Source organism: Rhipicephalus sanguineus, chromosome 3 (genome assembly GCF_013339695.2).
Source record: "Rhipicephalus sanguineus isolate Rsan-2018 chromosome 3, BIME_Rsan_1.4, whole genome shotgun sequence".
NCBI classification, from domain to species: Eukaryota; Metazoa; Arthropoda; class Arachnida; order Ixodida; family Ixodidae; genus Rhipicephalus; species Rhipicephalus sanguineus.
Genome location: NC_051178.1, coordinates 46,864,684 through 46,876,702, shown reverse-complemented (window position 1 = coordinate 46,876,702; position 12,019 = coordinate 46,864,684). Strand labels below are relative to the sequence as shown.

Genomic DNA, 12,019 nt, shown 5'->3' with positions numbered 1-12,019 from the left:
GATGCAGCTGTTTCCGATTGCATCGACGCCGAGATTATAGCTGACTTTGCCGGTGCTGCGGAAATGGACCCATGCGGTTTGAAGATGCCAGCCGCCGCTGCCACCGCTAAACCCTTTACCGTGCTGCAGAGCTCGCATCAGCGTTCAGCGTCGATCACAGCTGTTGTGGCCGAAGGTGTTGAATTTACTTATCTGGAAAGCTTCAATGATATTGACGATGACTTGATAAATTCATGGCGCGCAAGAAGCAAGACAAGTTTATGGACTATTTGCATGCGAAATAAAGTGCGCTAACTTGCAAAATAAGTAGCTCTCTCCTTGTTCTTTAGCATATGTGAGCGAATCGTTATGTTCGCGCTTTTTACGATTTCAGAAAACTGTGTCGAGGCCTGCAGTGCTTTAATTAAAGCCCTAAATACGCATATTTCGTATTTCGAATTACAGTAGAAGCTCGTTATAACGAAGTGGGATATAACGAACTAATGGATATAACGAAGCAATCGTAATTCCCCTTGAAATTCCCATAGACGCCCATGTATTTAAAACCTCGTTTTAACGAAGCTAAAATTTCCTCGCAATGGATATAACGAACCTTTTTTTTTTCCCCACCGAGCATTTACTGACCATTTTGGTAGCCGGCATGTCAATGTCTTATAGCGCGCGACGGTTTACGTCCCATCACGGATGCGGTAATTCAAAACTCGCGCTCCCGAGGAGCCGCCTGCCAACACGCGCGAGGGTGCGCGTCTGCCTGCCTCCCCTTCCACTGAAACTCGTGGACCCACCCGCGCACGTCACCCGGCCTCCCCTCTCCCGCGGAACTCGTGGACCCGCCCGCTCTCCTGTTGCGCGCGTGGACGGCGACGCGGCGACCGCGCGGCCGCGCGGGCCTTGTTGCTTGTCGTTCGCTGCGTGTGCATCAGAACAGCGTCTCTCTCGGTTCCCGCCGCTAGACAGGAGATGGACGACGGCAACGGCAAACGAAAGCGCAGAACGATTACAATCGAGCAGAAGGCGGCTATGTTGAAAGCCGTCGAGTCCGGCGTCAAGAAGAAAAAAGTTGCCGAAGATTTCGGCGTAGCGTTGAGCACGGTACCGCAAGCATGTAATCGACCGAATTCTACTCAGTATGAGCATGAAGCGCGAGACTACAATCGACCTCTACATGGCGATCGAGATGCTACAGGCTGCTTGGATGTCTAACAGCAAGCACGATCGCCAACTGCTTCCGGCATGCCTCATTTGGCGTCAACAGCGGCGGTGACAGCGAAGATATCGGTGCTGCCGCCAATGAGGGTGCCGCGGGTGACCAAGACCTGGCGTCGTGGGACGCTCTCCTTGACGCCGGAGTTGTGCCCGACTGCGACACTTTCTGCGTGTACGTCAGTGCCGATGCTGACGCGGTGACAACCGAAGAGCTGACGGAGGCTGAAATTGTGCGCACGGTGACAGGGGTGGTGAATGACGACAGTGACGAATGTGTCGACGACAGCCCGGAGTTGGTGAACCCGATGTTCCGACGTCCGCGCAAGCGCTGGATGCGGCAGACCTGCTGCGCCGCTTCTTCGGCGCTCACGATGACGGCGAGGACGGACTCGACATAGCGGCAGCGGCCGAAAAAGCCATCATCCGTCTGAGGAAGACATGGCAGAAGTCTATTAAGGACTATTTTTCTGCTAAGTGAGCCGCCAGCTGGTGTGCCGAGTTTGACGGGAATAAAGTAGCAGTTCTTTGCTGTTCTTTCTTTTTTTTTCTTTTGCTAGTTTTTCTCCGTGCGACGGCCGTTTTTCGTTTGCGTGGCGGACTGCTGTGGGATTTGGTGGTCAGTACATCCTCTCTTGCGTGCTAATTGTCGGTAGAAATGGATATTGGCTATAACGAACTAATGGTTATAACGAAGTAATTACGACTCCCCCTTCAACTTCGTTATAACGAGGTTTTACTGTATCGATATATCGAACTACTTCGCGGTCCCCTTCGAGTTCGATATATCCGGGATCGACTGTAGTTAGTGTTTTATTCCTAAACACCGCGTGATCATGAATGGCCACTACATCATGAGGGAGGTCATTCCGTTGAATTACGGCACGTGTTAGCACAGATGTGTGAAAGGCTTGGATGCCGCCGAAGAGACGAGCAAAACTATGCTGATTATGAAGCCTGCGAGATATGTGATGAGCGTTGATAGTGGCAAGCTGTAGATTACCTTATGGAATAAACATAGAATGGCTATCTTCCTGCATAATTCCAGGGATGGTAGTGATAACAAAGCCTTCATGTTAGTCACACTGGAGTAGCGATTGTAGTCATGAGCGATGAAACGTGCAGTGCGGTTTTGCGCAGATTCTAGTAAGTAGATGAGATATGCTTGGTTAGGTGACCAGATGTAGGATGCATATTCGAGTTGTGGACAAACAAATGTCTGATATGCTAGTTTTCGTGCATGAAGATTACGTTTCAGGTATCGGAGTGTGCGTGATGCTGTGGCAGTAATTTTTTCAATGTGTGTTGACCAGGATAAATTAGAAGTGAAGTTAATGCCAGAGTACTTCTAGAGGCTCGTTGCCAATATAGGTTTATTGTTAAGAGAGTATTTGTTAGTTGAGTTTGACTGCTTTCGGCTGAACGCCATTAGTTTGCATTTCTCAGCGTTAACCCCTCATCTGCCACTTTGAGCATCAGAATGTGATTATATCAAGATCCTGTTGTAGTACCAGATGATCTGTGCGAGTTATAATATTGCGGTATAACGTGCAGTCGTCAGCGAACAAACGTATGAAGCTGTACAAATGTACAAATGTACAAATGTATGAAAGCAGCACAGCCCTCTGTGTAAAACCCCTTCTCAGAAGCTTCAAAAAAATAAAAACTCAAGATGCTGCAAAATATGTCATATTAAAATTAGAAGCATGATGACAACCTGACTTACAGAACTCTTTTTTCAAGGCCACCACATTTTCCAATCTGTGATATTGAATGTGCATCGTGTCCAAAAATTTGAGCAAGATTCAGTGCAGCATCTGAAATTTCGATGCCATTACACATTGGTTCAACACAAGTGTTAGGCGCCCATTTTATGCAGAGCACCTGCATGAATTTGTTGTGTAGGTAGCAGTAATGCAGGTGTGCGACTCCGAGAAGTTATATATTAGTGATCAGAAGCGTCATTTTAACATTATCGCGTAGCCATACCCATACATTAAAGAACATCACTGTGTTAGGCCAGTGTTTTGCATGCAGCATTGTTAATCATGCGCATTCCTAACTTGGTGACCTTACTTGCACAAGTACGTAATGTTTATCACTTACTTGGTAATGATTGCAGTCGGCTGCGGTTGTTTTGCTGTCACTGGTTCCATCATGCCTAACTGCCATAAAATTTCAAGCAAGCGCCCCTACCCGAGCAAGCTCCTCCCCTCCCGCCATTTTCACTGTTTCATTCAGTGTCTTTATTTGCCCGATTAGGTTGAATAACAGTGAATGTATGTGCATTTATTAAAGCATTCCATTGGAAGCAAGGGTGTGCATTATTTATTCTTAACGACGTTTTTGCCACCATCTTGAATTTTGATCTGCAACCGAGCAAGGGCCCCCCCTCCAAATCCACCGTAGGGGGGGGGGGGGGGCTTGCTCGGGATTTTACTGTAGATCCTATTTGGGGAGTGCATTCTCTACATTCCTCTATATTAAACTTGCTGCAAGTATGAACCTTGATTTTGGTTAACTGAGTGGAGAACTGCTGTTCATTTCCAGAGAAACTACAGTTGCTCTTCAGTCGTGTGTGGGCGTCTGCTTCATGTGTTCACTTGCAGAGCAGTTGGCTGTTGTATTCCACCTTCTGACTTGCAGTCTTGGCAATGACTTGCATGCAGCCCAAGCCCAGTAAGGGTCAACCATCCTCGTCAGAGAAGGACAGCTATGAGGAAGTGCTCTCTCGTGTGCCCAACGCTGCCTTGCTGGTTGACTTGGAGGTCCTACTGACTGATTGGCAGGAGTCAGCCTGGCTGCTGCCTGTCAGGGTGACAGGTACTCTTTATTTGATACCCATTGTCATAGGCTATAGTCGAAGCGTGATGCAACAGACACGAGGTTAGAGAATCATCAGAAGTTGTACGAGTAAATGAAAAACTTAGTTTCAGCACATAAGGAATGTATGCTTATGGCAAACGTCGTTGTCTAATTTAGCAAAGGCTGTGGCATTGAGCATGCAACAGAGGCTCAAGCTGAAAGACTGCTTAGCGTTTCATACAACTGGTCATCAACACTGCGTTATCTAAACCTCCTTTACAGGGTGACTAAAAAATACTGTTACATGAAGAAAGAGGTAACCCTTCAAGAAAGCTTGAGGTGGGCAACGATTGTGTGATGCAGCTCTTCAGAGGCCATTTTTTGTTAAAAAGGAGGGGCTCCAAGAACAGATATTTATCAGTTCTATATCAGAAAAGAACAATTACACAATTTGAATGTCTGTGCTAAAAGATTTAGTGGCCTGAGTGGCGTGAGACGTCACGTAGCGGCACATGAAGTATGGCCACATGATTTTCACCAGCTGCTTCAAACATGGCGCCTTCCAGTGTACGTGGAATGAGCACATGGTTACGCGCTTGCAAAGTTGCGGCAGCTAGTGTCGCATCAAACTTTGTCATTCAGATTGGGATTGCACAAAAGGGAGTTGGCGGACGAAAAATCTTGTTTGAATTAATCGTGGCATGCGTTTCATATGTTCAAGTTATTGAGAGTTTTTCTCTATTCAAATACATGCTACTTTTCCGGGACCAACGTACCAGTTCGAATTACCCTATGATTCAAATTATGCAAATCGAATGAACGAGGTTTGACCGTATCATCTTCAGCAGGGCTCATGACCATGACACTCGGCGTTAATCTTAGGGATTGGCGACTGTTTGTAACAAGCACGATGACTCGACCAAGTTAACCAACGTAGTGTTCCATCTTGCAAGTGTGGCGAGTCTCTGACTGAAGAACCATGAAGCGGATTTCCAGAGATGGTTGGTATTCCAGACATTTTTAACGGAAGTATTTGATTGACCCACCGTACTAAATCTGAGCGAAGCAGCTCGTGCGCACCGTACGCAGGTGAAACTTTCACCAGTTACGTAAAGGATGTCGATCTGGGCAGATGCACAAACTTTGTCATAACTGAAGTAGAAAAAATTTAAGACAACATGAAAAGGATTGATGATGATGCCTTTCAATTACTCCCGCCCAAGAACCCGCACTCCATTATCATTGTCATTAGCCTATGCCATAGTGACAACAGATTATGCAAATGGCAAGATTTGACGTGGTGTCCTCCTGCATCCGGTGTGACCTCACTCCAGCCTGACCACTGCCGCCGAACAAGCGTCACTGATAACGCACATTGAGGCCATTGTCCGCAGAGAAGCCACACGACATCTGTCCCTGGTACCCTTCATTTAGGAGCCGGCGTTACCCTGCCACATTCCCTACATAACGCCATTCAAGGAGAGATTGTTGATGCATTGCTGGCCACCAGCGAATCTTGTCGCTGCTCCGGTTACATATGCTGCTGTAGTTCCCAGGCCCCCTGCCGAGATAGGCTGTGCGCAGGTCCTTGAAAACCCTCAAAATTGAATATTGCATTTTTAAGGCCCTTCAAAGATGAAAATATTTTCATTATTATCTGACATGCGTACGTATTGGGGTGGATGAGCATAGATGCGGCAAAATTCCAATTTTGGAAACAATACAATAAAACTTGGATTTCTCACATCCGGATGAGATCACAAAGTAGTTCAACATACTGGTAATTCAATAAAAAATGTAAGACACAGGTAATACGCTTCACAGCATTGTACTTCTTACAACCATTTGTACACTGCTTGACCGCCTTGCACACCTGTGCTGCAGCAAAGCATAACACAGCAAGTTCATCATTAAGGGGTGCAAATAAGGCCTTTGCCTTATGTTTTGATACACGCATCTTGCTACCTTATCCTCTGTGGCATCTTCAGAATCACTGTCTTGTCTGGTGCAATGTTTCCAATGACATGAAATAGCCGATTAATTCAGCCTTGCAATACCAACTGCTGGCATCCTAGCTCACTTAGCAGAGCAATCGCCCTAGAAAGGTGTTGGCCCCGGATCCTGGATCCGAACGGGTCCTGGGCCCTAGATTTAAACACCAGGTCGGGACAAATTTTCTGTCATCTGAGAAGCTGTTTTTTTCTGAGAAATCTTTATGGAGTTCCTTGCAGCTTTGTGCTGCAAACAGGTAGATGACAATTTTTCCCTGTCATGAGAAGTAATTGCGGTGCTGTTTGGAGAAGTTCACTTGCAGAGGTTGATGTCGAAAGTGGCAGTAAACATTTCTTATGCATGCACAGTGCTTTACCTTTGCATGGGATTTTGAACGGGTATGAGTACAACTGTTCTGCATAGACACAATAACATGCACCTGTACTTTGCATATCTGGATTTGACTGCGTCGGAATTTCAAGCCTCTACAAGTGCATGTGCAGTTCTGGGAAAAACCCCACAGTTGGAGAGAGTGAGCAAGACCAGTGCTTGGTGCTAGTTTTATTTTGCTGTTTATGCTGCTTTTCTCGGCCTTCATCATATCCTTTGTTTCACTTCCTTACCCATCAATTTGCCTTCTTGGAGTTTTGATATCTTGGCTCATCTTACAGGGATTGCACACTGAAGCCTCCTGCATTTCTAGTACTTTATTTTGGTTAATTTTCCACTCTCTTTGTCAGGCGAGCGGGGTACGAAGGTTAATTCATTTGACTCATGCTAATGTTTGTTTGTAGAATACATCAAAACATACAGCGAGAGAACTCGTGGACATCACCTAATACAGTACAAATCAAAGCAAGGCTGGATATTTCCAAAGTTATTTTTTTTTCTCAATTGCGGCGAAGCTATCTGAAATAGTATGGAAGTGTTGCTGTAGTAAAGTGCCACATGGAATGCCCTTCTGTAGCCTTGAAAGAACTTTGACAAGCCCTTGAAGTTCCTTGAATTTTTGTCCTCAAACTCGTATGAACATGGCAAGTGTGCATACCAGGCTTCCTTCAGCCCCTGCACCACCCTCCTCCTCCTGGATCAGCAGTGCCCTTGCCAACCCTTGGCACATGTGTGACTACTGCCCCATATGCTTTGCACATTCGTATCCAGGGCATGTCGCTGGGCGTTACTGTTGCCGGATGCAAGCGTTTGATGATGAGATACAAGTACCTTATTTTTCAGTTGTGTCAAATGTATGTGCATTACTTACCTCTGGAACGCTGCGAGTTCTTTCTCAGAATGATCATCCTGGCTTCTAATGTCGGCTGCCGTGTTACCCGAAGTGTCGGCAGCCAGAATTCAGCTAGGAGGAAAACTAGGCAATGCAGTTTCCTAAACTAAATGTGCAGGCTTTGATATGCCTGAGTCGTCATCATTCACCTACGTATGTTATAAATGTGCTTGTCAAAGAAGTTGCTACAGTCGTTCTTGTTGACACTGGTGCAGCTGTTTCTGTTGCGGCTGGCAGATTTTGCCGCTCCCTTTGTGCGTGAAGTCACAGTGCCACTTTCTTGATTGTCGCTTCACACAGCCATTGCTCGTCCCATTCAACCAACCTCTGCCTCTACAGCCCATGTGACCATGTGGGACATTCTGTATACTCGCGGACAACTTTTCTTGGCAATGAAGGGAAGGCTACAGAGCCAAACTACGCATGTGCTACCACTGAAGAATGTAGCCCCACATTTGCGTCCATGTTTTCTACGTGAGAATTAAACAAAACAACATCGCTTTATTTTCTACAGGACGCTGCTTATTAAGAAGAGGGTCAGCGAGCACCAAGGAGATATTTATATTTGTTTTACTTTATGGCGCGTTTTTACAGGTGTGAAAACGTTGCACCTTTTACGTGCACCTCACAGTCAAAATGGCGTCTTCATCCTCCAGATTTTCCAAAGACTCGCCGAAGGAGCTTGTGACGAATTTCACTAACAAATGGCCGTCTAAGTAGACGAAGCAAATGGTATGCAATGTCATTGTTCGAGTTCGGCCGCTGGGGTAATAGAACGGCCGTCACAGGAGATACGGAAAGTTCAAAACGGAAACTAAATTCAAAGCACGCGTTGAACCAGGCTACTTGCGGAGCAGCTAGTACATGTGCAGTAAGTAGCTCCTTGCCCGTAGCCTTTCCTTCATTGCCAAGAAAAGTTGTCCGCGAGTATACACAGCTCATAGTTCTTTGATCATGCTCCTACACCATTCTCTTAAGACGGGATTTTCTGTTGAACTACAGTGCCATAATCGACTGCACGTGAGCTGAGGTCAAGTTCGCCCCAATGGCGACGTGGCCTTCATCAACACTCATCCTTACACTAAACTTGTCATCAAGGAAGAGTTCCTTGTTTCGCTGCTCTTCAAAGTTTTACCAGTCTCGTGTCTTCCTGAAAGGGCCCCGTAACAATTTTTGAACATGTGCAGAAAATGTTGCAAACATGTAGTGAAGGCTCCCGCGAACATCTGAGCCAAATATTATTGCACTGAACGCAGTAGGGCATTGACAATTTTGTGGCCAAGACAGTGAAATCATTTCTTCTCTTTTTGGCAAACTATGCAGCTTCATGATTGGGAAAACTTCCTTAGTGATACTTCCACTGTTTGTTTCAGGTTCACCGAATAAAAAACTCACATCCTTTCTCTGGAAACACCAAAAATGGAACTCATTTTAGTATTTCTGGTTTTGATTGATGTTTTTTTTTCCCTCTTACGTTTATGTGAGCGAGCACCCAGCATTCCACACCTGTGCTGTTTCAAATACTACATGCCTGAGTCAGTCACTTGTCTTGTACTGAGTTGGCACCGACTGTGCTGACCGATCCATATTGTCATTTCCAAAACCACCGATACACTTGCCAGTACACGTTTTGTCTCTCTTCCATGCTTCACGAGCAAAGATTGAATTGTGCTTACCTAATTCAAAACCACCTCAAAATATTTGGCTTTTTTTCTGTGGTCAAGCTTATGCAGGACTGGTTATACATGCCAAGTACTCGTGGAGCTTAGCCACCCTTTACTATCACAGTTGTCTGTCACTTCTTGTGCTGCATCACCTGTATCTCATTATGGTAGGGACCATGGACACCACATGCCAACGCTATGCTTGTGTTGAACAGGAGCATGTGAACAAGTTCAAAGCAAAAACTAAAAGGAAAAATCCTCAAGGCCAGGACATGTGCCGACAGATTCTTGGCCCCGTATTGTCCTTCCATGTCCTTCCAGCAGTAGTGCAGGGTTGCCGCTCCCGGAATCGGAATGACTCTGGAATCGTTCCACACTTTTGCCGCCCCGGAATGGAATGGGAATGTAATGGAAACAGCGCTTGGAGGAATGGAATGGGAATGGAATTACATCTTTTTCCAAAAATAGAGCACGTTTTCATCTACATGCTGGTTTTCAAACTTCAAAACATTAGTTAGTCAGAGCGTTGAATTTAACAATAAAGCAATATTTTTAAAATGGCTTCGCTGATTACAAGCACGGTACATTTATAAGCAACGCGCTTACCACAATTCTGTCCTTTTATGGACTGTGTTGCTCCGAAGTTTGTCTCTATTCTTCGCGTAACCGCGGCTCTGTGCCGTTAGTATTCGTTGTGCGAAACTACGCCGATGGAATACACCCCCTTAGGCCTTGTGGCTTTTTTCCCTCTGCAGCGCCCCAGCTGCCTGCTGTCTCTCCACCGTTTACTTTCTTTTTGCTTCTGTCGCCGTCAGCAACTCGGGCACATATTCGAAAAAGCGTTTATGTAAGTTGTGATGCGTACTGACGCTGGTGCGATGCTTGTGTTCACTGCAAGCTTTCGTATACAAACTTGCACGCCGTCTCACCTCACACTGCCTCAAACATCACCATTCGTTCAAACATGCTGGTCGTGCAAATACTATAGGCAGCGGGAGAACTGCCCCTATGGGAATCAGTATAGGGTGGTTGTGCTGCACGAGATATGTCACCAAGCTACTATCCCTCGACCTTGGTAATGTGTTTTGCGTACTTTTGCAGTTCTTAATGCATCTGACGACATCATCTTTATGGGGCGTTCGTTCTTAACTTGATAAAACTATCAAGATGCCTTTCCTACGTTGAGGAATTACAGGAATGGGATTGAACTGCCCGGCCATTCCCGGAGGGGGAATGGGTTGAGTTTTTTTCATTCTGAGGAATTGAAAGGAATGGAATTGCGGGAAGTTCTAATTCCCTGGAATGGAATTAGAATGTAATGGAGGCGCCAATCCGCAACCCTGGCTTCCAGCATGCTCTTCAGGACAAAAAAAGAGGAGAAGCGCTCAGAGCTCGTGATGACTCACTGTAACTCTGCTTATTCTTTTTTGTAGCAAGACATTTATGACGCAGTAAGCTGCTGTGGTGAGGTTCTTCAATGATAAAGGTGTTGCAGGGTCCCTTTGGGCCTGCATACACAATCTCTATGAGTGACTACAGTAAACTTTCGTTATAACGAAGTGAACAGGACTGCGAAAAACTACTATTTAAATAGTATATTGATAAAGGCGATTACTCAGTAAAGGCCAAAAAAGATTGAGCTTAAATCAGGCTACAACTCTGAGGAAGTCTAAACGCGATATGTTCAGAGGTGCAAACCTTTATTGAGGTACAAAAAAAAAGGCAGTCAGCTTTGCATAGCTGCCTCATGTTTTCGTCTGCCGCGAGCAATCCCTACTCCAACTTGCTCATGAGTTGCACGAGGCCCCGGTTTTCATCCATGCATTCAACTTTCTTCTGCAGCAGATAGAAGTACTTTCAAATCTGTGCCATAGTTTGCATTTCATGCGGATGTTCGTCCATCGGCTCTTCGTTTGGGCCACAAAAAACAGTGTCAACTATTCCTGCATCCGTAGCTGGTGCAACAGCAAGTACAGCAGCATCATCCGATGAGAATGAGTCAGAGACACCTTCCACTTCTTTGCCGATGATTCTATGCACCGCCTCGTAGAGATTGCTGCAAGTCTGGTCATCATCGGGATTGCTGGCGTCCGTGCGGGAAAAGCCGGCGTGTGCAAAGCAGGTTACAAGAGCACATGTGGGGCATGCGTAACGAAGCACTCCAAAAGCATGTGTCCACACAGCTGCAGCAGTCCAGCGTGGATCCAGATGTGTACACAGTGGGCACTGAATTGGGTGAATCCTCTGAACTATGCCAGCCGCGCGACCGCTGACCACCATCACAAAGAAAGTAGCGTGTAGCAGAGGCAGTCTCACAGAGTGCCAGTAGTACTACTTGTGGTTGAGTGATCTTGAACTAGCATGGAGCATGTTGCGTGGAGTAGTATATTTGTTTTTGTCTGTTTCATTGCGCAGTATTTTTAGCTGCACTTGCCTGCTCCATGCTGCTCGGCCTGGAACGCTCGAACGTGCACGCAGCAAGGAGGAAAAAGGGTCGCTGGCATAGGGAGGAGGACTCTGGTTTCCCCCATGAGGGCCAAAAGCTAAATTCCTTCCATTGCATCCACTGGCGCTCTTTTTACTCTTTCCTCCTCCACATGCACTGGCGACCGCAACAGAAAGGGTCGCCCCCGCTTGGCGCGGCCGCTGTCAGTGGGGCCGTGCCTCGCTGGTTCGCTCTAAGGGAAGCGAAGTGGAGCTATTAGTATGCTTTGGCTAATGAAGCTCAAAATGCATGCGTATGGGTTGGGACTGGAGGAAATTTCAATTCAAGTGACAATTCGAGTAAAGTGATTTCGTTCTAACACGGGTTTACTCTATGTAAATCCATGTGTTTAGCATTGTGCTGCATGCTGACTACTGAACTGCTTTTGCAGATGGTGGACGGGTCTATGTGGGGGCCACACTACCCTCGGGCAACTTGCGTGACTGGAACGACCGTTTCTTCAACTGGACGCTGCACAAGTGGATTGATGAGCACCAGCCAAAGGGTAGGAACCTGCTATTTATAATAGTACAAGAGTTAGTAGTAGGGGTGTGCGAATATTCGAAATTTTGAATATTTTTCTAATAG

At 46.2% G+C, this 12,019-nt stretch overlaps 1 protein-coding gene across 1 annotated transcript in view; it reads left to right on the top strand.

The window, feature by feature from the left end:
• Positions 1-12,019, top strand: part of LOC119386618 (uncharacterized) — a 74,031-nt gene that overhangs the window by 13,176 nt on the left and 48,836 nt on the right. Inside the window, exons 5-6 of the mRNA XM_037653903.2 lie at positions 3,873-4,026; positions 11,823-11,936. Coding sequence (XP_037509831.1) covers positions 3,873-4,026; positions 11,823-11,936 — 268 coding nt within the window. The remainder of the gene's footprint in view (positions 1-3,872; positions 4,027-11,822; positions 11,937-12,019) is intronic.